General features: G+C 39.8%; 1 protein-coding gene across 1 annotated transcript in view; it reads left to right on the top strand.

The window, feature by feature from the left end:
* Positions 1 to 1,411: 1,411 nt before the first annotated feature.
* Positions 1,412 to 26,993, top strand: part of dock2-like (dedicator of cytokinesis protein 2) — a 96,264-nt gene continuing 70,682 nt past the window's right edge. The window contains exons 1-23 of the mRNA XM_069719789.1: positions 1,412 to 1,636; positions 3,660 to 3,743; positions 4,199 to 4,239; positions 4,412 to 4,467; positions 4,562 to 4,658; positions 4,743 to 4,891; positions 5,149 to 5,284; positions 5,895 to 6,052; positions 7,689 to 7,770; positions 7,945 to 8,080; positions 9,032 to 9,107; positions 9,327 to 9,403; positions 11,110 to 11,360; positions 11,661 to 11,759; positions 11,987 to 12,059; positions 12,374 to 12,477; positions 13,803 to 14,004; positions 15,640 to 15,737; positions 15,841 to 15,930; positions 16,150 to 16,250; positions 19,001 to 19,135; positions 24,939 to 25,047; positions 25,407 to 25,477. Of these exons, the coding sequence (XP_069575890.1) occupies positions 1,594 to 1,636; positions 3,660 to 3,743; positions 4,199 to 4,239; positions 4,412 to 4,467; positions 4,562 to 4,658; positions 4,743 to 4,891; positions 5,149 to 5,284; positions 5,895 to 6,052; positions 7,689 to 7,770; positions 7,945 to 8,080; positions 9,032 to 9,107; positions 9,327 to 9,403; positions 11,110 to 11,360; positions 11,661 to 11,759; positions 11,987 to 12,059; positions 12,374 to 12,477; positions 13,803 to 14,004; positions 15,640 to 15,737; positions 15,841 to 15,930; positions 16,150 to 16,250; positions 19,001 to 19,135; positions 24,939 to 25,047; positions 25,407 to 25,477 (2,468 nt within the window). The 5' untranslated portion in view covers positions 1,412 to 1,593. The remainder of the gene's footprint in view (positions 1,637 to 3,659; positions 3,744 to 4,198; positions 4,240 to 4,411; positions 4,468 to 4,561; positions 4,659 to 4,742; positions 4,892 to 5,148; positions 5,285 to 5,894; positions 6,053 to 7,688; positions 7,771 to 7,944; positions 8,081 to 9,031; positions 9,108 to 9,326; positions 9,404 to 11,109; positions 11,361 to 11,660; positions 11,760 to 11,986; positions 12,060 to 12,373; positions 12,478 to 13,802; positions 14,005 to 15,639; positions 15,738 to 15,840; positions 15,931 to 16,149; positions 16,251 to 19,000; positions 19,136 to 24,938; positions 25,048 to 25,406; positions 25,478 to 26,993) is intronic.

The following is a 26,993-nucleotide window of genomic DNA, read 5'->3' as shown; positions in this document are numbered from 1 at the left end:
ATATAACGTTTTTCTTTTTTTCTGTACTTCTCTTCTTTATTCATCTGGCTGCCTGTCTTTCGCTTCTCTTCCACTTGGTCATGTTTCTATGACAAGATTTCCAGAGTAGCTTCTGATATTTCCAAGATGGTATAGAATACTTGATTAGCGCTGCTGAGTCAACAGTGTCTTCTGTCACTTGGCTCCATATGTGGTGTTTAATATAACTGAGACCATAGTTAAGTGTTCTTTGGTTTTGATATCTTTGAGCACCAGAGTTACCGTCCAAGTTTGAGTAAGAAAAGAGACCATTTGTTTAAAATGGCCGTGTCTAAAAGACAGTCTATAGTGGCACCTTAAATTGCATTAGCTTTGTAATATACATTTTTATAATTGGAAGTAAACCACAGCTCCCAGTCTAAGTCAACAGTGTGTTTTTGAATATGAAATATCTTGATGGGATGAGGTGATGCAATGGGCATATATATAAAAATTAAACATGATTTACCACTCTAGCACCCTCTTCTGGATTTGCTAAGTAATTTTTAGATGAGAAATAGCATGTTTGGATGCTGAATGTTACTCTCTGGTCTTGAATGCGGTTAATAACTGAAGCCAAAAGAGCAGTCTGTTATATTCAAAACAAGTTTCATGTACGATGGATAATTGTTGCCAATTGCTGTGTTAAAGATGTTCTCCGGAGTGTGATGGTTACCGTGGTAAAATCATCTGAAGGAGGTATAGCTTTAAAATTTCAGATATGAATTTTAGCCTTATAAAGAATTTCTTAAACAAGAAAAATGGAACCCAATTAACACCGACATTATTTTAAATTTAGTTGTCCTTGTGAAATCTCGTAAAGGATTTTTCTAGTTTTATCTTTCTTGTTGTGAGGACATAAGAGAAGAGGTGAGCTCAGGTCACCTTCAGTATAATGAACACAGCATCAGCCATTTCCTCTGATGCCTTGTCTTCGAACATAAAATACCTTTGATTTCACACGTTTGAAGGGCGATGCACAAAGGGAAACGGTGAGGGTTCTGTGTCAGAGATGGCAGTGTGAGCTGTCAGACTACTCATTTAAGTCATACAAGGTTCAACGACAAGATGCTGCTTTGTGCAAGTCGGGAAATGTTTTTAGATTTAAGAAGAGATCACAAATGTTTTTTGCTTTCTGTCATTTAGTAATTAAAAATGGACATGTACAGGCCCAGTTTGAAACTCAGGAGCAAAAAAAAACCGTGTGATAGTTTAGATATTGTAATTTTGCATGCTTTACACATCTTTTTGTTTGCCCTTCTGAAACTAACACCTCATGTTATTGACGATTCAATCATAAAAAGTCTAAAAGAGGCTTCATGCAGTGCATCGGCCTGCGGCTTCTGTAGGACTCCACCTTTTTGTACTCACCCACTTCCCTTTTACTGTCTAAAGACAGGAAGAGAGGAGACCGAAGAGGAAGAGAGGCAAAGGGGGATGGGCTTTTAGCTTTCATTTAAAGTAAAAAAAAAAAATACAAAAAAATACAGAAGTAAGAAGTTTGGGGAGCGAGAAAGAACAGGAGGAGAGTCAGAAAGACGGCTACTTTGAGTAGTGGGTAAAGGACTTACAATCATGGGTCCTTGGACACGGACCACAACAGAGCGGTATGGCATAGGTAAGTCAATATGTGCTTACTTATGTGCGTCTTTGTGTGAGAGTGCATGCACACATACAATGATGCTATTGTGTCTTTCTGTTACAGTATGATGGTAAAATGCCCATCCCTTTTGATTAAGAATGAGCAAAATAGATGCCCATCACTTCCTGCATGACGGGATGTGAGCAGGTGCTTAAGGCCTTAAAAGACTTTAGGATGTACATATCAGTTTTAATCCTCGTATGGATTTTAATCCAAAAATCATATTCATCATTTAACTTCAATAAAACAAACTCGCAGTATGTGCATTGGAAGGTGAGGGATAAAATTGTAAGCTAAATTTCCATCTGATAAAGAAATAAGCAGCAGTTGGATGGTATTCTGTGCATTATACATTATGCAGCACATATAAATACAAAAGCTACAAAATAGATTATTCCTGAAGATTACAATTTTCAGAGGAAAGATTGATTTTGGCCAGGAACTAGTCTTATACTGAAGGCACAAACTCTCAGTGCAGTAGTGTGTGTGGTATGTGGGTTAAATATGGCGGAGGTGATCAGCCTGTGTTTCCACTTGATATGTAGCTGATGCTGTCACAAACTCGTCAAGAACACAGATTTTTGACCTCTTCTGTAATAACAGAGGTTTACCGTTCTGTTGCAGCCATTGCTTTGATTTCTCAGTTACTTGTAATGTTATTTAATTTAAATTGTGGAAATTGCAAGTAGACATTTTTAAGTGTTTTAATCCCAGTACTTCTTCCTCTTAAAGTTTACGATTGACATTAGAATATGAAATGATTAAGTAATATAGAAACAAATACATCAAGGAAATGTTGTTTATCTACTGTATGTAGTATGAAACCGTCCCTTGTCTGTGTAAGACTACAACACAGGAAGTGGAGGAAGGAAGGAAGTTTGTGCGAGTTTGACGCTGTACTTAAATACTGTAGAAAGGTTACCTGCACACGTACAGGTTTACTTATTATCAGTTTAATATTAGGGCTGGTCTACCAAATAGTGTGACACCTTTTACTGTCACAATAATCTCTTAATTTATCAGTCATTTTGTAGTTATGATGACTTGTTTAGGGACCAAACCATTTTGCAGAGAAACTGGTATCCAATGCACTCTTCGCAGTACAGGATTGCTGCAAAGAGTGCTGCTGTAGTGTTTATTCCTGCAACATGTGCTGCTACCAGTTCTTTTTGTACTCATACAGTATACTGTAGTAAATCTATCATCTGACTGTTTAGACTAATTGAATCGCAAATTCTTCTGTCAAAAATAGCCCAAGGCTGCTGACATCATCAGATTGGCAATTTAGTATGATCTTCAACAGCCCAAAAGCCCACTAAAAATAATATTAATTAAGAAAGAACAGCAGCCAATACTCATAAATGATAAACTGGAACCAGACACGGTTTCAAATTTTTGATTAAAAAAACTGTAATCCTTTTCAAAAAAGTTTGAAAAACGGGAAGCAAAAGCTGTTATTTACCACCAAAATTGAAAGTTACATGGCTGGATTTTCTATGAATAATTTGAGTGCTTTTAATTTGAAATGTATTCAAGAAATCTGCAGTAACTGGTGGACTAATGGTGTAACTTTAGTATCACCCAGTCAGTGCGATCTAATAAAAAATGTCCACCCACGGGTATGTTGTTTCCATTGTCAGTCATGGGGACTCAGTTTGACAGTTGATCTGAGCCGTGCTTCTGCATAAGCTGCACTACGTTTATTTTTTCATCTTATATTATGCAGTGGCTTTCCACCTTTAAAAGAAGCAAAGTCGTCATACGTCTCCAAAGCTACTTGTGTCTTTAGTCGTTGGCCTCAAACACGCACGTGGCAGCTTTTTAAAAAAACTCCAACTTGTCAAGGAGGTCAGGCTTCCTTGATTACTACCAGTGTGAACATTCTAGTCTGCTTGGCTCTGCTCCTTTTTAATTAGTCAGTTATTATTATTGTAGCACCATTAAACAGCGGTCCAACAAATGCACTCCTCATCCGACATAATTATTTTTATTTGTTTAGTAAAGTGGAATTTTGTCAGCCGAGGAGGAAAGCAGCTTTCCCTGGAGGTAGGAGACACGGTCCACATCCAGGAGGTGTGCGATGGTAAGAATATTTAACATCACTTCGGTTGTATGGTGCTCCTAAATAACTGCATTAGCCTGTTTTTTAAGCTCATCAGTGAATTTTTTTTTTTAGATTTGTTAATATGTTCTGTCTGCATGTGGTGTCTGTGGAACGAATTAATACACAGTCATATTTTTCCCAAATTATTAACCACCAGAATAAAGCAAATATGTGAAATGTTGTTTTTGTTGCATTTAGTATATAAAAATGTTTATTCTCATAGTTCTGTCATTTTGATAAACAATACTCATGCTAATGGTACTCGGTGACAGAAGATATACTTTTGTTTTTAGTTCACAGAATTTAACATTAGAAATTGATGTGATGAACAACTTAACTGTTCAGTGGTATACCAATTTTAATTTTCTGTTACTACCTATTAAACCTTATATGTATACAGTATATCCTAGTTTTACAGTCAGTTTGTTTTTCAGGGTGGTACAGAGGCAACTTGGTCAGGAACAAAGACCAAAAGGTAAAACACACACAAAAAAAGTTTTTACTTTGTGCATCATATTGATACTAACAGAAAGGTGATAATAACACATGCATCTTCTTATGTTCTAGTTGTGTGGATAAGAACGTGAAAAGCTATCACTGATTTATTTTTGTCCTTATTCATCTCCCTCACATATATTCTGCTCCAGGGAGTGTTCCCAGTCAGTTTTGTCCATCTTAAGGAGGTCATCATTGAAAAACGAGGGTGAGTGGAATAACAAACTCTTCAGCTGTCCCCCAAAAGTTATGAAAGTTTTATGATTTGTTGCATTTTCATGGACAAGTGTGTGTGACTGCAGAGATGAGGAGGTGGTGATGTCTGCTGAGATGCCCTTGGTGAAGGAGGTGACCACCACGTTGAGGGAGTGGGGAGGCATTTGGAAGCAACTGTTTGTGGTACACACCAAACAATTATAAAAACACCATTTGTGTTTGTGAATGTGTGTGTCTGTTTGTGACACTGTACTTTTACCTGTCCAGGCCAACAAAGAGTTGCGTGTTAAGCAGGTCCAGAGGCTGATGTGTGAGCTGATGGAGTGGCGCTCTCAGCTCCTGTCCGGCACCCTGCCGAGTGACGAATTCAAGGAGCTCAAGCAGAAAGTTACTTCCAAGATTGATTATGGCAACAAGTATGTCTGCACTAAAATTTTACATCTTTAAACTTCAGGTTCACACTTTGTCAACATCATTTAAAGCTTATCTGTCAATCATATTTCTCTCTTAGTTTGATCTCCTTCACAAACGTCACTGTTCCTTTTCTTATTACTGTGTTTCCTTATGTCCTCCTTCACCCTCTGCTCTCTGACATAATTTGTCCTGTCTTATGTTTCCTCTGTGGTCTTCTATCAATCTTCCTAATACTCAACCCTGCCATTCCCTGCTCTAGGATCCTGGAGCTGGAACAGGTTGTTCGAGACGAGGATGGAAACATCTTGGATCCAGAGCGAGCGAGTGTCATCAGTCTCTTCTGGGCCCATGAGGAGGCCACAGCCAAGATCAATGAACGTATCAAAGAGGAGCAGGTACAGGACAGACTGCCATGTAGAAAGTCCCTCACAGAGGGTGGATATGACGGCAGATGTTGTAATCACAACTGAATTTCTTTGGCATCCTTGACATCTCTGTGGTTTGCGGTTTATCGGCACTGGACTGGATTTCTCCTGAGAAACTGCGTTAACCTTTTATGGGTTAACGTCAGTGCATGTTAAAAGCTGACTTGACATGGCTGGAATCACAATGCTGTCATTTCATTTAGTTTTTTTTCCCCCCTTTTTGATAATAAAGTATTAAAATGAAACTTTATCTGCATGAAAACGCCATGGATAATACATTTTATTTGCCAGTCATGTCTGCCAGCTAAACCTCATTAAGAATTCACTTCCCCAGAAATTGGCTTAACTTCACTTCAACTCCTTGCAGCTTATTTTACATTTCAACATTGATTAATCAGTGAGAAGAGAATGTATCTATTATGATTTTTGTACTCAGGGATTTTCTTCTGCCTCACAAAACCACAATCTGGATGCTGCAGCTGGTACATTTCAGAATAACAATTATAGAATATTATACAGACAGACAGATTTGTCAAGACTTTGCCAAATTCATTGCTTTGGGTTATTTCCTCTCCTGCAGTCCAACACCCAGTCAGACCACAGTGGAATATCAGCCCGGATCCATTCTTCCCCAACACACAGCCTCTACGTCTTTGTCAGGAACTTTGTCTGTCGCATCGGAGAGGACTCCGAGCTCTTCATGTCGCTCTACGATCCCATCAAACAGACCATCATCAGGTGTGACTTTTTCCCTTTACTTTAGCCACTGAAGCTGTTACAGATGGTGGATTGTGCAAACATTTTGGATATGTGTAGGTCTGTAAAGGGGATTTGATGATTTGAAGCCCCAGATTCCCATGGAAGATTAAACATGCCTGTTCAGGCAAATCAAGAAGTTTGGGAGATTTAATTGATCTCCTCTTTCTTTCATTTGAAATCATAGAGAGGGTCATAAAGATTAAAAAAAAAAGTTGTATGAAAAAACAGGTTTTAAGATTATAATACTGTATTGTTTATCTCGTGAATCAAGAATTGAGATCATAGAATGAAATTAAAATATGGGAATAATAAGCTTAAGGGGTTTTATCCTCTACTGTATCTTCCGTTTCTTCCCTCAATGTCTGCAATATATGAAAACAACTTTGAATTCAATGTTCAGATCTTTTTTTTACCTTACCTCCATCCCTCAGCTGTCTAAAACATGTACACACACACACACACACACACACACACACACACACACACACACACACACACACACACACACACACACACACACACACACACACACACACACACACACACACACACACACACACACACACACACACACACACACACACACACACGCAGGCACACGTCCCCGCCCAGACACACTCCCCTCCCTTTTCTTCCATGTTCTCCTGTCTATATACCTCTCCTTCGCCTCTCCTCAATTGTTGTGGCTCACGAAATTAGAACAATGGTATGACAAAAATAAATATACAGAAAATAAAATTACAGGGCAGCAGATGCTGACTGGCAGCACTATGTGGTGCCTGACAGTGCTGATGTTAAGCCCTGTCACTCTCTGTCAAACTGGCTATATCTAGCCAGTGCAATTGGAAGTATTAAGATAGACCTGAATCAATCGTCTGTTTTTTTACATATACCAACCACAGATAGATTGTCTTTTACTTTCTAAGTTGTTTTTCCTGATTCTCTACTGTCTCATCTTCATGTCTTATTTTTGTTTGATTTGTTAAATTCTTGGTTAGCTGGGTTTTTGACAGGAATGTTGTAGGAAGGTATAACATCTTTCTCAGCTTTGATTCACCTCTACTGTACTCAGACATTTTCAGTCTGTCTCACTAGGTATCTATCCACTCACCCCCTCTGTGTCTTGCACATTCTTGTATGTCAGGATAATGCTACTGGAAAAAGAGACGTTGTATTTTCATCGCTTCAATGCAACATATTATGCAGCTGCACAGGGCGACATTCGTGGTTCAGTGTGTCTGTCAGGGCATGACTGAAACATTTGAACTTTAGTTCCACTGAAATCATTTAATGTCACATCATTAAACTGCAGGCGCTGTGCTAAAGTACAACAGACAGGCTGCCATGTGTGCAGAATTAAATTTGAGCAAATATTTCAGTTATGGGGGATGACAACATCTCTATTGTTGCTGCAGTTTCTTATAGTATGTTTGGTTGTATGCTAAACTATTTCATATATATTTAATATTGTATTAAATGATAATGGTATATATATGTATATACTTTTACCATTATCATTTAATACAATATTAAATATCTATGAAATATATATATATATATGTGTGTGTGTGTGTGTGTGTGTATCTCTTTTAACTCTTTACCTTCCTTTGTGCAGTGAGAACTACTTGGTTCACTGGGCGCAAAACGGTGTCCCGAAAGAGATTGACATGCTCAACAACCTGAAGGTTGTCTTTACGGTAAGTGACCACAGGAGGGCACTGTTACATGGTTTCTTAGCTCTGCAGACACTTCACTGTCATGGAGTGAGGAATTAGAAGTTCACATTGTTGTTTTATTTTATTCCCAGCTTTTCTTACTCCCATTCCCTATAATATTTCTACTCTTTTTCTCTCTCTGTCTCTGTCTGCCAGGACTTGGGCAACAAGGACCTGAGCAGAGAAAAGATTTATCTGATCTGTCAGATAGTAAGAGTTGGCAGGATGGACTTGAAAGAAACAAACAACAAGAAGTGCACTCAGGGCCTGAGGCGGCCTTTCGGGGTGGCAGGTAATTCAACAGAAGACAGTACTAATTTTTTTTGGATGAAAGTGCTGCTAAAATTGGTAATCCTAGTGATGAGGCAATGTACAAAATGTTTAGTATTTATCAGACATAGATTAAAGGTTCCCTTAAGAGTTTTTGACCACTATAAACGATGAACATTGTCTTCTTGTGTGGGTCCTCATTTTCTTAGCTTTATGTACATGCACACACATAGATGTGGGTGATGCCATACACATTCCACTGAACGGTTTCACACTCCTCCACTGATCAACAGATGGCAGTAACATATCAGGAAACACACTTTCCAACAACAGCAGTGAAGAGCACTGCAAGCTTTGTAAATGCTTTAGAAGGAAGGAAATGCATATTTATTAGATCTCAAGGACACACACAGCGTGCCTTTTTGAGTAATGCTGAATGTAAACAGAAACTTTATGTTTACACGAAAACTCCACAGGGCGCCTTCCACCTGTCATTGAAAGCTGTAACATATTTTATGACAGAAAAGGCTATTGTGTCTCCTTTCATTACCAAGTTTCACCTGTTTTGCCAACAATAATGACTTTTAGTGGCCTCTTCAGTCATTTTACTTTTGTTCCCTAAAGGTCAGAGTCATTTTGTTTGATTTGCCAGCTGCTGCCGCTGCAGGTATTATCGCCCATATTTCCATGTGGGAGCTGCGTGGTACAACCATAATCTTTTACCCAAACAAAACATTTATGGCGACCGTCAACTTCTTTTTTTTATTTTTTATTTTTTATTTTTTATTTTTTTACCCTTTAGGATAATGTTGCTCCCGCTGGCTCAAAAAAGTTGCTTATTTCCTCATATAACCTCACAAAACAGCTATTAGAGAGTGAATTTAGGCCAGTTTTGTGAAGCCACATTTCAAATTACTGTAAAGTGCTTCCTTTGATTTTGTAATCACACACATTTGTTTTCTTCTCTTGGCAGTGATGGACATTAGTGATATCATCAAAGGGAAGACTGAAAGTGGAGAGGAGAAGCAGTTTTTCATCCCTTTCTTCCCGTATGTTTTATTTTCTCCTCTATTTCTTCACCTCTTCTAGCTGTCTCCCTCCTTTTCTTCACTGTACAACTTGTTCTGTTACCAGATCCTCCATATCATTAAAATAGCAGAATTTTAATTCTGTGTGTATGAAGGTTTCAGCTTCTGCACAGTTTTAAGCTTAAATGATTTCTTTGTGTTTTCAAGTGTGTTCATGTGTGTGTGTGTGTTCTGCTCCAGGGTTATTGCTGAGAATGACTTTCTCCACAACTTGCTGACCAAAGTGACAGCATTACGAGGAGACAGTGGTGGCCAAGGTACTGTTCTGCACTCTCAGGCTTTTCTCTCTGTTTCCAAACCACATGAATGTTCTTGCAAAGATTAGTGGTCCTGTACACTGAGTACAAGTTCAAGTTCCCACTGGACTGTGTAGGCTGCAGTATTTGTGGTCAGATCAAATGTCCATTTCTCTTTGCATCCCTGCCCGTACGTGGGAATGAAGGATATTATCCTGATGGATAGTGGTCGCCCTTGAGCCGATGTTTTCATATTACTTACCCTTTATTTCTCCCTCACCATCTTCCAGTCTCGCTGGCCACTACCTCATGTTTATGGGTTACTTTGACAACCCCGATGGGTAACACTGTCTTGTTCCACACAGAGTAACCCTGCATGTTGGACTGCAATGTCATATCGCTCAGCTTTTATCTTCCTCTCACTCCTCAAGGCCCTGAGCGTAACCTAGATATGAGAGAAGCACCTGGACAAGCAGATATGGAAGGAGCACTTGAGGCCACCAGATGTCTGTTCTTAACATTACTCACCCCTAATCTCTCCTTCCTCTCACTTTGAGATGCTTTCACTATTGTACACACACACACACACACACACACACACACACACACACACACACACACACACACACACACACACACACACACACACACACACACACACACACACACACACACACACACACACACACAGTTCCCCCTGTAGGTAAGTGGTTAGCCTTGAAAATGTGGGTTTTTGACACAGTCTAGATTTCACCAACTCTGTATTTTCCTAAAATAGCTCACCCCTTGTTCCCCTTTCTTGTCCATTTCTTTTCTTTGAGTTTTCATCTAATTTCTCTGATTTCTGTGAGAGCCCTTTTTTAGATTCCTGTCTATTACAGTAATGCCTTCATGTTTTCTTTTTCTCCTTCACTCCTCTGTTTAACATCCCTTCCCTGAATAGAAAATAGAACATTTGCAGTATTGATTACAGTCTAGTCTGCACCGGCAGACATTTTCACATCCCCAGTTTATTTTAACATTATGTTTCCCACAAGCACTAAACATTTACACAAAGTGGCGCACGCATTAAGTTCAGCCCCTCGGGCTTTGTGTTTCAGGGTTCCTTTAAGACCTGAAAACATCTTAAAATGTTTTATATTCAGTTTTATTACTGCGGGGCCTTGAAGATATTTTTTTCAGTCATTTGGCTTTCATTTGTATGTACTTACCTGTGAGCAAAACGAAAACTAATTTCTTGAATGTTCATTCAAAATAGACTGGAGTGCCACCTACTTTTCCCAGTAAATGTTCTTAAATTTATTCAGATTTGGTCCCACAAAATTCTATGAAGTATTCAGTTTAACTCTCTCATAACCACAATGAAGAATAAACTAGGAAGTAATTATTTTTAATAATGAACAAAGGCCAGTCAACATTAAGCTTTATTAGTACAATTAGTATGATTTCACACAAGTGAAATCCTACAATACAATTAAAAAAAAAAAAAAAATTCACGTTTGTTATTTTTTATGGTGAAAAACAAGTTTAAAGGTTGTAAAATATAATTTCACATGGCTGGAGTCCCGTGATGATACTGTGTTGTGACCGTTTTCGAGGCTTTATCCAGAATATATTTTCTAAGGGAAACACATAATGCTGCTCTGGAGGAAAGATTCAGCAGCCTCCCAGAAATCGATATTTATTTTAATACACAGCCTTCCTCCTTCTCTAACTCCACCCCCCAGGTCTGTGGGTCACCATGAAGGCTCTGGTTGGGGACATCGTTCAGATTCGGAAGGAATACACTCACCTGGTGGACCGCAGAACCGTGGTTGCCCGCAAGCTGGGCTTCCCAGAGATCATTATGCCAGGAGATGTTCGCAATGACATCTACCTCACCTTACAGGCCGGCGACTTCGACAAATACAACAAGACAACACAGAAAAACGTGGAGGTCATCATGTGGGTCTGTGATGAGGAGGGCAAAGTCATACAGGTGAGCTGCGTGCAGAGGGACCAGGCATGTCAGCGTGTTTGTATAAACAGGGTTCTGTGTGAGTGGAGTTTGAGTTAGTGTGCAGGAGCACACACTGGTGTTTTTAAGCGACTGAGGTGGTATGGGCCAGTGAGCAAGCACACCAGTGATCAAGCACTTACTCACCCTCTCACAGTCAGTGGCACATAAACGCTGCTTTATCCCAGAATGAAAATCCATTTTAGGCATACACACACACACAAATATAAAATCCTTTAAGTCATTACGAGGCATATTTTTCTCTCCCTCCGTTTTTCCTAGCACTCCATCTGTCTGGGAGCAGGGGAGAAGGCAGTCAGTGAGTACAAGTCCGTCATCTACTACCAAGTCAAACAGCCTCGCTGGATGGAGACATTTAAGGTGCGTGTGTGTGTGTGTGTGTGTGTGTGTGTGTGTGTGTGTGTGTGTGTGTGTGTGTGTGTGTGTGTGTGTGTGTGTGTGTGTGTGTGTGTGTGTGTGTGTGTGTGTGTGTGTGTGTGTGTGTGTTTTGCTTCCTTATCTACCAACTACTTCTTTCAAATGTTTGTTTTGAATGCCATGGTATATGTATTATATTATGTTCTACAATAACATGAGGTTTCATGCAGGTGGCAGTCCCTTTGGAAGAAATGCACAGAATTCATTTACGCTTCATGTTCAGACACCGCTCCTCGCAGGAGTGTGAGTATCACCTTCTCTTCCTTCCTCGACCTGTCTGTTTTCTCAATAGACCCAAACTCTTACCTCCTCTCCTCTCCTCTGATCTCCTGAGCACAATGTGATACTGAAGGGACCTAATGATTGTACCCAATTTGGAAAATGACCCCAGGCATCATTACACACACTTGATCTTTACAAATGAATAGTTATTCTTCCTTCCATGTCTGAATTCTCATCTTCTCCCCACCCTTGTCTCTCTTCCCCTGATGTGTTCCCATCCCCCCCCCCCCCGACCATTACTGGATCCCGTTTACACATACCTCTTCATCTTCAAGCCAAGGACAAGAGTGAGAAGAACTTTGCTATGGCCTTTGTGCGCCTGATGAAGGAGGATGGAACAGTTCTCCAGGATGGACTGCATGACCTTGTGGTCTTCAAGGTCAGAACCAGTAAAGAAGACTTTGCAGACAGAAAGCAGCTGAAATCCTGAATGGCTTCAGGGTCCTTTTCAAAGAAAAATGTGTCAAGTAAATAATAAATTTGATAAATATCACAAAAAAAACCAACCAAATTTCATTAGAAATGGGTGTGCACCTTATTTATTGCCACCCAGATTCCATCTTCCTCATCACTCACTTTGCAGAATAATGTCATTATGCAAGTGAGTAGGACCTCAACATGCAAAGCTTTCAGACTTATTAAGATATAAAAGTAATAAATGACACAATGAGCCTATTATTAGGAATTACACTTTATAAACACTTGAAGTATAATGAGTTATTTGCCTAAAATATGGTAAAAAAAAATGTAGATGAATGCTAAAAAGAAAATTTTTCGAATAGCACATCATCAAAGCACACCCAAATATATAGTGAGTGTGGACAGGAGATTATAGCCACCCATACGAATTGAGTGAAGCCAAATAGATTTCCTGTCAAATGAGCCAGAGCTAAGATTGAATCCCCTTATTGATTAAATGCCGAATGCAATGAAGATTAATTACTCCTGATTCACTCAAAGCCCAAATGGATGGTCCCCGTGTGCCCTCTTTCTCGATTGTCTCTCGTTATCCCTGCACTCCTCTTGATCTCTGTGCCAGTCATGGCTTCAATCTCCTACTCCCCGGGTTTTCCAGCCACTCACTCATGATTTAATGGCGAGACATTAACGGGAGCAGAGTTAAAATATGACTTTAAGTTGATCAACTTAAATATGGAGCAATGTACAATGATTTAAGTATGGTTACGTGAACAAACAAATCAAGATGCCAAGCAGAGAGATCTAATCACGTTCGCTTATTTATCTCTTTACTCTGTTAAATCTTTTCAACTATGGAGAAGAATGCTGTACCAATGGTTGTTGTTGTTTTTGTTTGTGCTTGTATATGTCTAACCTGTTTACCCGACTGTTTCCAAAGTTATGAATTTACGAACTCAAGATGAGTTAGGCATAAGTAGATAAGGAATATCCATCACAGAGGATTACTGCTGTGGAACAGGTGACCTCAGTGATTGCTTGTCATTTGTTTCTCCAAGGCTGGCCTGACATATCCCTGCAAGTGTAGCAAATCCCAATGTCTCTTTGTTTTCTGCTCCTATGTTTGCGTCAAGACATTTCTATTAAACACGGGAGGTATAATTATTGTCCCAGTGCTGCCGAGACATCCACCAAACATCTGCACCATGATTAACAAAGTTGTAGCATTACTAGTGTGTTAACATTATTGGGTTAAAAAAAATAATATATATAATCTTGTCCTGGCAGGGTGACAGCAAGCGCATGGAAGATGTGAACTCCTACTTGTCTTTGCCGTCGACCCGCTATCAACATGGTGACACCCACAAGGGGACAGTGCTGAGCCGCAGCTCCAGCAGTGTGTCTGGGGGTGGAGGAGGCCTGTCAGTCAGCTCCAGAGACACCTTCAGCATCTCCACCCTGGTCTGCTCCACCAAACTCACCCAGAATGGTAAGTGCCAGTGTGTGCAGGGCAGGTGTTACAATGTTCAAATACCTGCTCTGTGACATTGTGCCAAAATTACTACTCTAGAGATTTGGCAGGTTAAAAATGTTTTCTGCAAAAACACACACACACACACACACACACACACACACACACACACACACACACACACACACACACACACACACACACACACACACACACACACATATACACATATACACATATACACAACAGCTGAAGAAAGGTCAAGACAGAACTTATGAGGAGGAGGAGGAGGATGTTTGAAATTAAACCTGACACGTCAAAAAACATTAATTAACATCTTTCAACAGTGTAATAAGGCCACGCCAAGACAATGAATCATCATTTGGCTGTGAAATTGGTAGAGGACAAATCCACTGCTCAGTGGGTCTCGTTAAAACGGAAAGCACTACTGGTCCAAAGTGGCATCTTGTCTTGGGTTAAGTGGTTGGAAAACTAAAATTCCTCCCTGAAAACCCATAAAACTAATGATGAAATACAGGGAACATTTTTCTGACTTGATTAGGCAGTGTTATTGTTGGTTTGGGGTCAAAAGATGAGCTGAGTACAACTTCACCAGTATGTTGATTAGATGAATGTTGCCTGAGCTACAAATGTGTGCGTGTGTGTGTGTGCGAGTGCTTGCGTGCCTGCGTGCTTGTGCGGTTGCTTGTGCGATCTGCGTGTGCGAGTGTGTGCATGGCCATGGGATAGTAAGCAAAGGATGGAGGGAAGGCTATGTACATACATGGGTTTTATTAGTGGGGAGTGTCCTCATTTTGTCCTACACAATCAGGCTGGCAGCCACACTGGCCAGAAACACACACACACACACACACACACACACACACACACACACACACACACACACACACACACACACACACACACACACACACACACACACACACATACACACATCCACCCCGAGGTGCACAGTCACATCTACAAATGCATAAACGCACGTACACTCCAGACAGTAAGGTGCATCAGACACAGGTGCATCGCAACAGCTGTTACAGAGGAAGCCAGTTCCATCACTATAATGAACATTATCCTGCCGTATTAATCACCTGTACCACACACACACACACAGACAGACAGACACACACACACAGACGCACACAGACACACACAGACTTCCGGGCATGCATGCACACAGTGTTGTTTAGGGCCACCCACCAGATGTGCGGCTTGGCTGTGTGAGTCAGAAATTATTGGACAGGGAAAGCAGTGAGCTTTGAGCGGGCCCTACAGAGACATGCAAATCTGCCCCGTGTCAAACTGTAGCAGAATTAATGACAGATACCGTGGATTTTACTGTTCACTTGAAATTCTCACTAACCGGAGAGGTACAGGCACTGTCGCCATGACAAATCATCACTTGACACACGTGGTACTGTTGTTAATAAGTTAGAGATGATCTTAAAAACACAGAGCTGAATGTACAGCTTTGTTTATGGCAATATACAGTATACTGTATATATTTACATACATGACTGAGAGGATATTTCAATTGTACTGGCTTTGAGCAGCATCCACTCCAACACAAGTGCGTCCATGTACCTGCATACACGCACCTGAGCAGAAAATATTCTCTGTGTCCCTCCTTTTCAGTGGGCCTCTTGGGACTGCTCAAGTGGAGGACCCGGCCTGAACTCCTTAAATTAAACCTGGAGAAACTGAAAATCATTGATGGAGAGGAGGTGGTCAAGGTCAGTGGTGCGAATGCAAGTGTGTCTTTACATAAGTGTGTAGACTGGTGTCTGTGTTTGCGGTCTCACTGGTTCTCTCCTTTGTCTGTAAATATGTGTGTAGTTCCTGCAGGACACCCTGGATGCCTTGTTCAACATTATGATGGAACACTCTCAGACTGACGACTATGACATCCTCGTGTTTGATGCCCTGGTGAGTGTGTGGTGTGTGCTAAGGAAAGGTTTGCGGGTCTGACTCTGCGCGTGTGCCTTGTCAACAGATGTAGCCGATTTCATGACAGGCTGTCTGTGACTCTCCATCTTTTTTCCAAATAAACACATCTGTCAGATGATTGTAGATAACTTCTCATCTGCCTTGTAAGTGTCTACTGCTAAGTGATACTCTGCCTCTGTTCTCCTTTTTGTCTGACAGATATACATCATAGGTCTGATTGCTGACAGAAAATTCCAGCACTTCAACACAGTGCTGGAGGCCTACATCAAGCAGCATTTCAGCGCCACACTTGCCTACAAGTAGGTTACTTCCTCAATCAGAAACCCCTTTACTGACATGTCATTCCTGAAAGAGTGAAGGTACCGTTTTCAATAGCATGGCTCTTTTGAACCACGTAGTGCAGTGACAAGTGTGAAGTGGTAGTTCTTGGGTGCACTGATTGTGTGGGCGTGCACCTGCTATATTGGTTCATGCAGGTGCAGCGGTGCAGCGTGCAAAAGGGTTTGGTGAAATTGAATCCAAATCATAGGGTGTAGTGATAAGGAAATGCACTCTCAGCCACTCACATCACTGGTCTCATTGCTCTGTACCAGCTGTGCCAATCACAGTGACACATGGCAACAACAGCTCAAAAAATGGAAACAGACTTCTGAATTTTTGTGTTTTGTCTAAATGGCTCAGTGCAGCATGACATGAGAACACAACACATCAAATCTGCAGACAGAGGCAGATGGTGTGGGTTTTTGTTTAGCTTGTAGATGGGCGATAGAAGGGAATAATACAAAAAGTGTTGATGAAGCAATTTACATAATCACATCACTCCAACCTAAATTAGTTTCTATCTCAAGTCATACATGGTCATGTCCCTATAATATGTGACACAGCAGCATTTTCACTGTAAGAATAAAACATGAAATAATACTTTTACTAAAAATAAAAGTTGAAAAGGACACAGTGACATACAGGACTGATGAGATACTGTAATCAAACATCTCCCACATAAACAACAGAATACCAAGTTGTAATGGACCAGTCTGATACATAAAGTATTGATTGTGGTCATTTTTTTGCAGGCTCAAGTCATTTTTAAGGTCTTGCAATTAAAGATAACCACAAAGACTGTAAGAATTTGTTTTACTAATTATCATTGTAGACTGATTTACCAATGTTCCTGCTTCATATAGGTTAGGTTAGGTTAGGTTAGGTAGTTACTTTATTAATCCCCGAGGGGAATTTTTTTCGCTACAGCAGCATACAGGAAGCAATAGAATATAATAGAATAATAGAAAGCAATAAAATAGAAGTTTTATACAATAAATGTCATTTTTTTGTATGCAGATTTAAACACATCTACTGGCTTTTAATTTAAATAGTTTATCGACTCTTTAACCACTATGTCATAACTTGATTTGAGGCTTTATATTTCCTTTTGTTGATAAAAGTGTCAGTAAATTGATGTCACACTAATATTAGAATTCACGTCAGAAAATCCCCAAAAACATTTTGCACTTCGAACATCAGCAGTGTTTTAGCAAGTTTTGCAATTTTCTTGTTTGCATTTCAAAGAAATGACCACATGATCATCAAAGGAGCTCACAAGACAATTCATCCACTTCTTTGAAATTATTTTTTAATTCCATCAGATATTCAAAAAGTAGACTGTTTTGTGGTTCCTAAAAAGCACTAGTAGCAGTAGTTACATAGCATTAGTCATCTGAGGATCTAATGTTAAGTGGCTAAATACTGCACTGTATCCAGTTGCCACTGGAGGTCAGTGTGTTTTGGCCTTTGGAGCTCCTGACTGAACAAGATTATAGTACACTTCTTATAACTTCAGCCACTCAGTTTTAATGCCTTTGGCTGCTACTTCCTCTGTCAATTCACTTTACTTGGTTCACTTGGACACTAGCGAAAACCGTTGTTTGCATTGCCAAAGCTTCAGTTAGTAAATTAAAAACATGTCTAACAATATGTCTGACTCCTCCAGCTCTCTTTTCCCTCATCTTTTCTTGGTTCCCCCGACTGCTTCTACTCCTCCTTTTAGCATCCTTTGCCCAATTATCACAACCACTCTCCTCCTCCTTCTCTCCAATTCCCTTTCTTTTTTCTACTCCATCTTTTCATCTGTCTCCAGCATCACTCCATCCCTCTCCTGCTAGTTTGTTGGTATTCACCCTCTTTAAGAGGGTCACTGCAGCTTATCGCCTGTCAGCCTGTTATGTAAAACTCTCTAACTCCCTCTCACTACATTTTAAACTGCTCTCAAAAATACTAAATCCTCCTGTGCTTGCCTCTAAGCCATGCACCAAAACAAAACCAGGGAAGCCCGAATAACTTTTGTAATATTTTCAAGGCCGCCCTAATGGCAGTGAGGCCAGATTAGAGTTCAGTTTTTAAAAGGACTTTTTATTGTTTAAGAGGATTGGATAGTTTTAAACCGGTTAGTGGGTGATCCCCAATTGCCATTTTAATGGAAATGGAGCTGTTACAAATCCAAACATCTTGACCCCCAGTATGCCTACTGTATTATATGTCATGAATATGCTAATATTGTATGTCATTGGGACAATGCAGAGGGAGATTGGGCGGGGAAATGGTGATTCTGTAGGTCATGAACTTAAACTGAACTCTGTGCCACCCATGCCTCTCTCCATCTGCTTTGACACAGATATATATATATATATATATGTGTGTGTCTAAAGACGACTGTGGGTTGTGCATGTGTTGGAGAATGATTTTTTTTCACCATGCGTTTGAGGGCAAATAAAATGTCTGAGCTGTGAAAGGTACATCTGTTGAGGTGTGAAATACTATTTTGCTATTTTTCCACCTCCACCTCCCTGCAAGTCTCCCTCTCGCTCCCTCTGTCTCTCTCACTCTGTTGCACTCTGTCTTTCTGCTCTATGGAAGTGAAAAATGAAGTTGGTGATTAACTTTCCAACCAATGGAGAATCAGAAAATGAATGACAATTCTGTCTGAATGATTTCAATTTCCCTCTGTCTTCCCTTTCTATCTCTGTCCCGTTTTCTTCATATCATTCTCTTCCAGAAAGCTGATGTCGGTGTTGAAGAGGTATCTGGATGTGTCCAGCCGAGGAGAACAGTGCGAGCCCATCCTCCGAACCCTCAAAGCCCTCGAGTACATCTTCAAGTTCATTGTTCGTTCACGCATGCTCTACTCCCAGTGAGTGTGTAGTTTTTTTTCTCTGATCTTTATGATAATGACTGCAAATTCCTTTTTGGATCCACAACGATGTAAATAGAGATTCTTGAAGGCAGGCAAACGCACAGAGCCCAGTGACTCCGCTTTGCCAAAGTAATCGCTGTTGACAGGTCTGTGAGAAAAGGCTGCTGATTACAGCACTAACGCTGCTAATAAGCATTGATGATGAAGTGCAGCAGCCAAATGAGAGCTAATGTCAGGGCAGGACTGCTGAATGGGCAGCAAACATGAGCAGACAAAGTTCAAGCAGCAGAGACACACTGTGCTAAGCCCAGATTTGCACCATATGATAAGCGTAAACACCATTTATAACTTCAGTGTAAAAGTTAATGCAGACAGATCAGCAGCATTAAGTGCCTTGCCTGTGGGTGACCCGTGGGTGACTGGAGTGACTGTGTGCTTGTCGGTAAGTGTGCGGTTATATAAGACACAATGATGTGGATGTGTTGGTTCATATATGCAAGGTTGGGAGCAATATATTACTTTGTGCAGAATTTAGTATTGAGTGGATCTTGATTTCTGTGTGCGTGAGTGTGTGAGTGTGTGAGTGTGTGTGAGTGAGTGAGTGAGTGAGTGTGTTTGTGTTATATGAATTCAACTTGTCAATGAAAGTTTGTCTTTTAATTTTCTAAAGGGCATTATGGGCTTTTTTTTAATGGAAATATGTGTTTATTGGAAGATAAATTGAAAATTGGAGGAGATAAATTGATCTTGATAATATAGTTTTTTTTTTTTTTTAATATTCTGCCAAATAGGGACAAGGGTCTGTCCATCCACCTTTCAAGGTCCAGCATTCTCATGCAATTATCTTGGTATACTGTGCTAAATGAATTTTGTAATCTGGGTACACAGGCTTTCAAATGCATTAGAGGACTATTTTAGAGATGAGACAAACTTAGTGTAAATATCCTTTACATTAAACTAGAGGATTTCAATTTTAGGAAAGTTAAACTGGTAACTAGAAGTGCCACTATAATCTTTAAAGCATTGTAATTATAAATGTTGTATGGCCAGAGTGCACTGGACACTGCCACTTTTGAGTGAGGAATGTTTACAGGTCTCATGATCTAGTTGAAATTAATTTACATTTTTTTAAGTGCTTGAAGATCCAATCCTCTCAAAAGTGTACGTCATACAAGAGAGCAAATAAAAACAAATGGAATGGTCAAAGTTTGCGTATTGACATTTAAGGTGCATTGATTGATTTATGATATCAACTCGAAGCCTCATTTTGATCCGCTACCATTCACCCATGTAAAGTTACTGCATTACCCATTTATAAAAACTTACTGTATGTGTCACAAAGTAATAGCCCTTTAGTGTTTCAGTAGAGAAAGCCCTTCATTTCTCAACAAGGCTTTTATTGTGAAACATTTTCAGGAATATGTCACTGAAATCGGACAATAACAATTTAGATTAAAATAGCATAATATGTATTGTTTACTTTGTTAAATTAAAGCCATGTGAGTATACATGATTGACTATTGTATGTAAGCTTGTATCCACAATGGTTACACAACCTTAGAAACAAGTCACACAGGTGAGCTCCTGCATTTCAACAAATTGCAGTACACCCCTGATTGTAATTTTGGTGGGAATGAATTTGCAGGTTCAGTGAGGTATAACAGAATGTCATCGGCATAATAACACAGAGGAGGTGTGTGTTCAACCACTCCAAACTTGATTACCACAATATTGGGGTTATATCAAATGTCAAGGTCAAATGGCTCCGCTTCTAGGACTTTGATGTTGATTTTGTATTCATGAGGCCTGATTTGTTGCCATTAGTGTGGATTCCCAAGTAGGTAGGTGTAGGCATTTTTGTGTGTTATTGTGCATGTGTAGGCATGTGCGTGTACACACACATATACATTTAAGTATACCTGTGTGTATCACATCATCCTTCCGCTACTCCTGGGTTGACTAAACTTCAGTCACCAGCCTCCCCTGGGTATCTCCCCTTCTTTAGATGTTGTCTCAATTACCTGCTGCCAACAGTTTGAACTTCCCCTGCATCCAAAGTCTTCTCATCAGATTTTCCTCTCATAAGTATGGAGTCAATTCAGTCTCAATATAAATAAATGTACACTGAGGGATTTTACAAATATATTTTGGGGTTTATGTATAAATTACTCTCTCCACAAAAATATTTATCATTGTATATGAATGTAAAAAAACATAAACATGGATTTAAAATTTTCATCAAACACATTTATATGTTGTTACATGTATGGCACAAACTGTTGAACCAAACTGCTTGTTTTTTGTGAACTCAACTGCCTTTATGTGAGTGCATTCTTTTTTTTTTTTCAGGTAATGACATGAGTGTAGATTCAAAGGTATCATTTAACGTGATCACACAGCATTGCATCTGCAATTTTGTCAGTTCTCAAATGACCAGCAGTTTGTAGATAATGATAAATATTTTTATGTGCATTTAAAGATATTTTTGTGGTGAGAATGATTACATATAAATCCTACAATACATTTGTGAATTTTTTTTTGTGTGCATTCATTCGTACTGAGACTGATATGACTCCATACTTTAAGGTCCTGTCATGCCAACAGAGAATTAGGTATTCACGGGAGCCACCAGTGGTGGAGGTGCATCTCCGAGGCTCCATCATCATCACCATCAAGACTAGCAGTCATTAATAGTTAAATAGGTGGCATTGAAGATTTATTAGCTTGTCAAGCTGGCTTTGTGCTCATGCAAACTCTGCTAAGAATGCGTGATGTTTACTTCAGAAATATGTAAGGCACGCAATAACAAATTTTGCTCTTTCCGTCACCTTCTTTTTGTCCTTCATGCTCTATAGTCTTCATTGCTTCTCTGTTGTGTAGTTTATCAGTTGTATCTGTTTCTTTTGTCCTTCCCTTGAGCACCTGCGATGTTATATATTCCTCCTTTGTATTATTCTCCCCTCGTCCTCCTTCTATTCCTCGCCTCATGTTTAAGTCTCACTTTCTCTCTTAACTTCAATTCTCCCCTTTAATATTTTCACACCTATTTATATGGAAGCAAATTGCACTCATCTGGTCACATAAAAATAAGATAAGTGTTTTTCTAATATAAAAATGTTTTCTCATAAATATGAAAAGGATCATCATATTAGTTTATCATATTATTATTAGATCTTTTATTCTTGTCATGCAATCTTTTCTAGTTATTGCAAGTACTAAGCTGTAGTTTTGTTATCTATTTCTTATAATGACATGTCATTATTTTGAGACAATAATAAGAGTAAAAGCACATGTTAGAATAAGGACAAAATACGTCATAACATTCAGGTCACAGTGATCAGATAGATTTTGATTCCAGACTTTTCACAGTGAAATAGGTTTAAGATGTTTGTTCAATTTTCTGCATGAATAAACATAAACACAAATAGGATTTAACAACACCTAAGGTAATTGTGTGCCTCATTGCACCATTTTTGCATTTATAAAAGTTTCACTGATTAGTTCTCAGAGAAGAGTAATTTTTTTTTTTTTTTTTTTTTTACAAAGTCTGAAGCAGTGATGCATCTCAGCAGTTTTGGTGTGTGCACCACTTATCATCCATGTGTCGTGGATAATGCCTGCGTTTCAAATCTGACAAACTTAATGCTGCTTAATTGCAGCCTTGAACATTTTCCCAGATTGATCCAGGGGGGAACTGAAACTATGAATCAAAACAAGGTGACATTTGTGACTGATTTTCTCAGACAGGAATTCCATAACTCACAGCAGATGTGTTTAGAGGTGCCTTGTTGTGCTGCTGTTTTTCTTTTACCCACAACTGCCTGAAGCTGATCTGTCCTTTCCTCCTTTTCCACAAACTTTTCCTCGGTGTCCCCTCACTCATTTCCCTCTCTCCTGCTGATTGTCCCTTTATACCGCTCTCTCTTCTCTATCTGTCTCTAGTATTAGTTTGCTGAGCTAGTATGACATATTTGCATTGTGTGTGTGTGTGTGTGTGTGTGTGTGTGTGTGTGTGTGTGTGTGTGTGTGTGTGTGTGTGTGTGTGTGTGTGTGTGTGTGTGTGTGTGTGTGTGTGTGTGTGTATAAAAGTTGTAGCAATTGTATTTTGTATTCCAGTAGTCATGTACTTTACCAAATACAGCACACAACTAGTGAAGTGCAAAGTATATGTGTGGCGTTAGTACACAGCGCAGTGTTATCACACCAACTATGACCCTGACTTGTCTAAATATCTCTATACCCGCACACACGCACACACGCACACAATCACACAATCACACAATCACAATCACATACTTATGCACAGACAGGGCTGGTGGATTAAGCGGGACAATGAGTCTGTAATCATAACTGTACTCTGCGAAGAGCCCAGTGATAATACCTCCGTGTGTTACCACCTAATCCCTCCCTCCACATGCTAAATTTGCTATGTACCACATGCTAATCCTTCCCTCCAGCACTCATAACTTCAATTGTAATTAACAACTGTGCGGCGCAACAGAATCACACAGAGATAGCAAGCAGAAGGGGGAAGGAAATGGGTGGAGAGATGAATGGGAGTAACGTTTGCTAAGGGTGGAGGAAGTGGACCTGAAGGGATGTTAGAGGGATGTGTGGGTGTTTGAATGCAATATGAGTAGCAGCAACAAAGATAGCCCGGTTTTGTTAGATTCATTAGAGGATGTTCTAATCACAGTAGTCAGTGCTTATCAATGTTTAGTTTTGACTTGGCTGCATGCAATTTTGTCAACATAACACTACATTGGTTTTATGCTCCACTATAATTGAATGTTGTGCATTGAATTACAAGTGTTTAGCTCTCTGGTATAATTCCTTTGGCAGTATGATACTGTTGTTTTGGGCCTTTCAGTCTCACAAGTACAATGAAATATTGCAGTAAAGTTAAAGTGCAACATTTTAACTTCATGTTAGATGCATTTTCAATCATATAGAAATGAGATGTGCGGAACTCCAGCCAATTTAGATGATGCCCCATTTCCCTATAAAGTCAAGAATTTAGATGGACTATCACTTGTTGCTAGATTACTCTGATTTACTGCAGAGAAAAATCAGCCGTGGCTCAATGAAGATAACTTCAAAAACATTATCATTACCGACTGGGAATCAATTTAAACTGTGAAGAAAAACAAGTTCCGGATAATTCACACCCTTGTGAAGTCACTGGTTGTTTTTAGGAATAATTGAAAGTCAGGAAACAAAATCTGGAATAGGTATGAACTTGGCTGATTATGTACACAGGTTTGTTATGGAGTGACAACAAAAGTAGATTTCTCAGGAAAGGTTTGAGTTGAACATCAGATTATCATATCTTATGATCATGTATTGTCCTACTAAATCGTATCAGAAATTAGGTATAACAAAATAATAAAGTCTAACAGATGAATCAGTCAGTAGAAGACAAGGTTTCTTTATGTAATATATAGATATAGGGATTGCCTTAAAGAGTGCTACACGTAACCTGACTCTGACAGGCATCAATAAATGCACTTGTTCTTTTTGCCTACTACTGAATAGTCTTTCCATATTTCTGTTTCTTAGCAAAAATATGTCTCACTCTCTCTCTCCATGCTCCCCTCTCAATCATTTATCACCACACCAGTTGTTTTCTGTTTTCTGTCATCTGTCTTACTTCCTCAATCTGTTTTGCTTCTCTCTTCCCTGCTTCCCCCTTGCTAATCATGTCACGTCGTGTTTTCTGACACTGTCTCATGCGTCCTCTCTTTCTGCCAATTTCTGTTTCTCCTGTTGCATTTCTATTAATTTTCCTCTGCCCACGTAGGTTGTACGAGGGGAAGGAGCAGGCGGAGTTTGAAGAGTCATTGAGGAGGCTTTTTGAGTCCATCAACAACTTGATGAAAGCAGACTACACCAACACATTGTTGCTCAGGGTAATCACGTGCGCTCAACCTGCATCCACACTTCACCAACTACTGCTCCTCTACATTCTCTTCACAATCTTTTCATCTTTATCCTCACCTCTTTTTGGCTTCTTCTGTTTTCCCATCTTCTCCTCATCTTCCCATATCTCTAACGTGGTTCTGACTACATCAGTATTCTGCTACTTTGTGTCTTCCTCTTATTCTGACACCACAGCAGACATACAAACAGTTCTGTAGACAAACAAATAAAATAGATCCTTTCTCACAGGTGATGACTTTACCATCAAACAGGCCGTTTGATGGTGCAGTCACCTTCCACAGGATTTCAAGACGGTAATTTGAAGTGTCTGTTGTGTGTCTGTCACCAGGTTGCTGCTCTGAAGTACCTTCCTACAGTCCTGCATGATGTTGAGAAAGTATTTGATGCCAAACTCCTCAGGTAAGCTTATCCTTAAACACACACACACACACACACACACACACACACACACACACACACACACACACACACACACACACACACACACACACACACACACACACACACACACACACACACACACACTAGCAACTTATCTTTGGTTGGATTCAGGCACACTGACAGAGGGGGATATACGGGAGCTTTCAGTTCAGCTCAAGTTTTCCTCTTGGCTTTGTTCAGTGACCCCCATTCTTCGGTCTCCCACACATTCCATCTCGGTCAACCCTTACCTCCTTTATCTGGTGATAAAAATCTCATCAAACTGACACAGATACAAGGACAACCACTCAAACACACTCTGCAGCTCCTGCATGTGCCCCTGAGAGAAATGACAATTTCACCAAAACCATCAAACAAAAGCCATTGAACTTCTTCTCTTTAATTCTCTGACTCCTGAAGAATACAACGAGTGAGGGAATGGCTTGCTTAACTTCTCCTTGACCCAGAATCAACCTTACAAAATAGTGTTTAGCCCAGGAAATGACATGATGAATGACATCTTTTTTTTTTTTTCAAACTACAAATTCCAAACATTTTATACGTCTTCTAGCAATCCCACAACCAAACATACATCCATTGTCTTGGTATGACTGTATCAATTTACCAATGACTTGCCGCATTCAATTTCAAACACTCCCATCCTCATAATTTCTCTTTTCACCTTTCTGTGACCTCTGTGTGTTTTTGTGTCCGTGTGTGAGTGTTTATGGATTATTTTCACCTGCCAGTTCAGTTCCTCTAGTGGCTCGATGTCAGCACAGTGTCACAGAGGTGCTACCTTTAACACTTGCCTCACAGACACACAGAAGCAAATAGACACGTCCAGAAAGGTGTCGAGTTAAAAGTCAGGGCATATATTCTCATACTCTTTCTTCTGTCATTAATTTTTTCTGTCTTTCTTCCACGCATATTCACTCACCCTTTATTGTCCCTTTCTTCTGCACTTTTTTACACACTCATGCACAAACATATCCAAGCCATCTCAACTTAAAAATAAGGTCACCATTGCATTCTTGATCAAAATTGCCTCGAGGAGGGTTTCCACAAGCAGGCTGTGTGAATTACAATCACCATGCATGAGGTGGACATCAAAGCTTTGTCTCATCTCCTGTCTACTTACATTCCTACACCTTGTAAACTCACCTGTGGTGTGATCTGTGGAGGAGTGCTGGCGCAGACATTGTCAGCCATGCATTTGTTTTGTTGGCTCTGAGATTCAGCTCGGATGATTAGTGGAACCAATAAATCTGCACTCAGCCTCTGTGCCCCAGCTTGTGCCCGTTCCAACTTGGGCACATCCAAAGTCACACAAACTTTTTTGTTATGTTTTGGTTTGGGGGTGGAGGGTGTGCATTTCATTCTTTTATGCCATTATTGGAAGTGCTACCGCAGCCTATGTGGCATAATTTAAGGAGACAAAGACAAAGTGAGACACAGATAAAAAATGGAGACAGCGGGTTTGCCATACTCTAAG

The sequence above is a fragment of the Brachyistius frenatus genome, unplaced genomic scaffold (genome assembly GCF_029030835.1).
Source record: "Brachyistius frenatus isolate BFR_SWC_R1_liver_20210118 unplaced genomic scaffold, ASM2903083v1 Contig_225, whole genome shotgun sequence".
Classification (NCBI taxonomy): Eukaryota; Metazoa; Chordata; class Actinopteri; family Embiotocidae; genus Brachyistius; species Brachyistius frenatus.
This window is presented reverse-complemented; position numbering and strand designations above follow the sequence as displayed.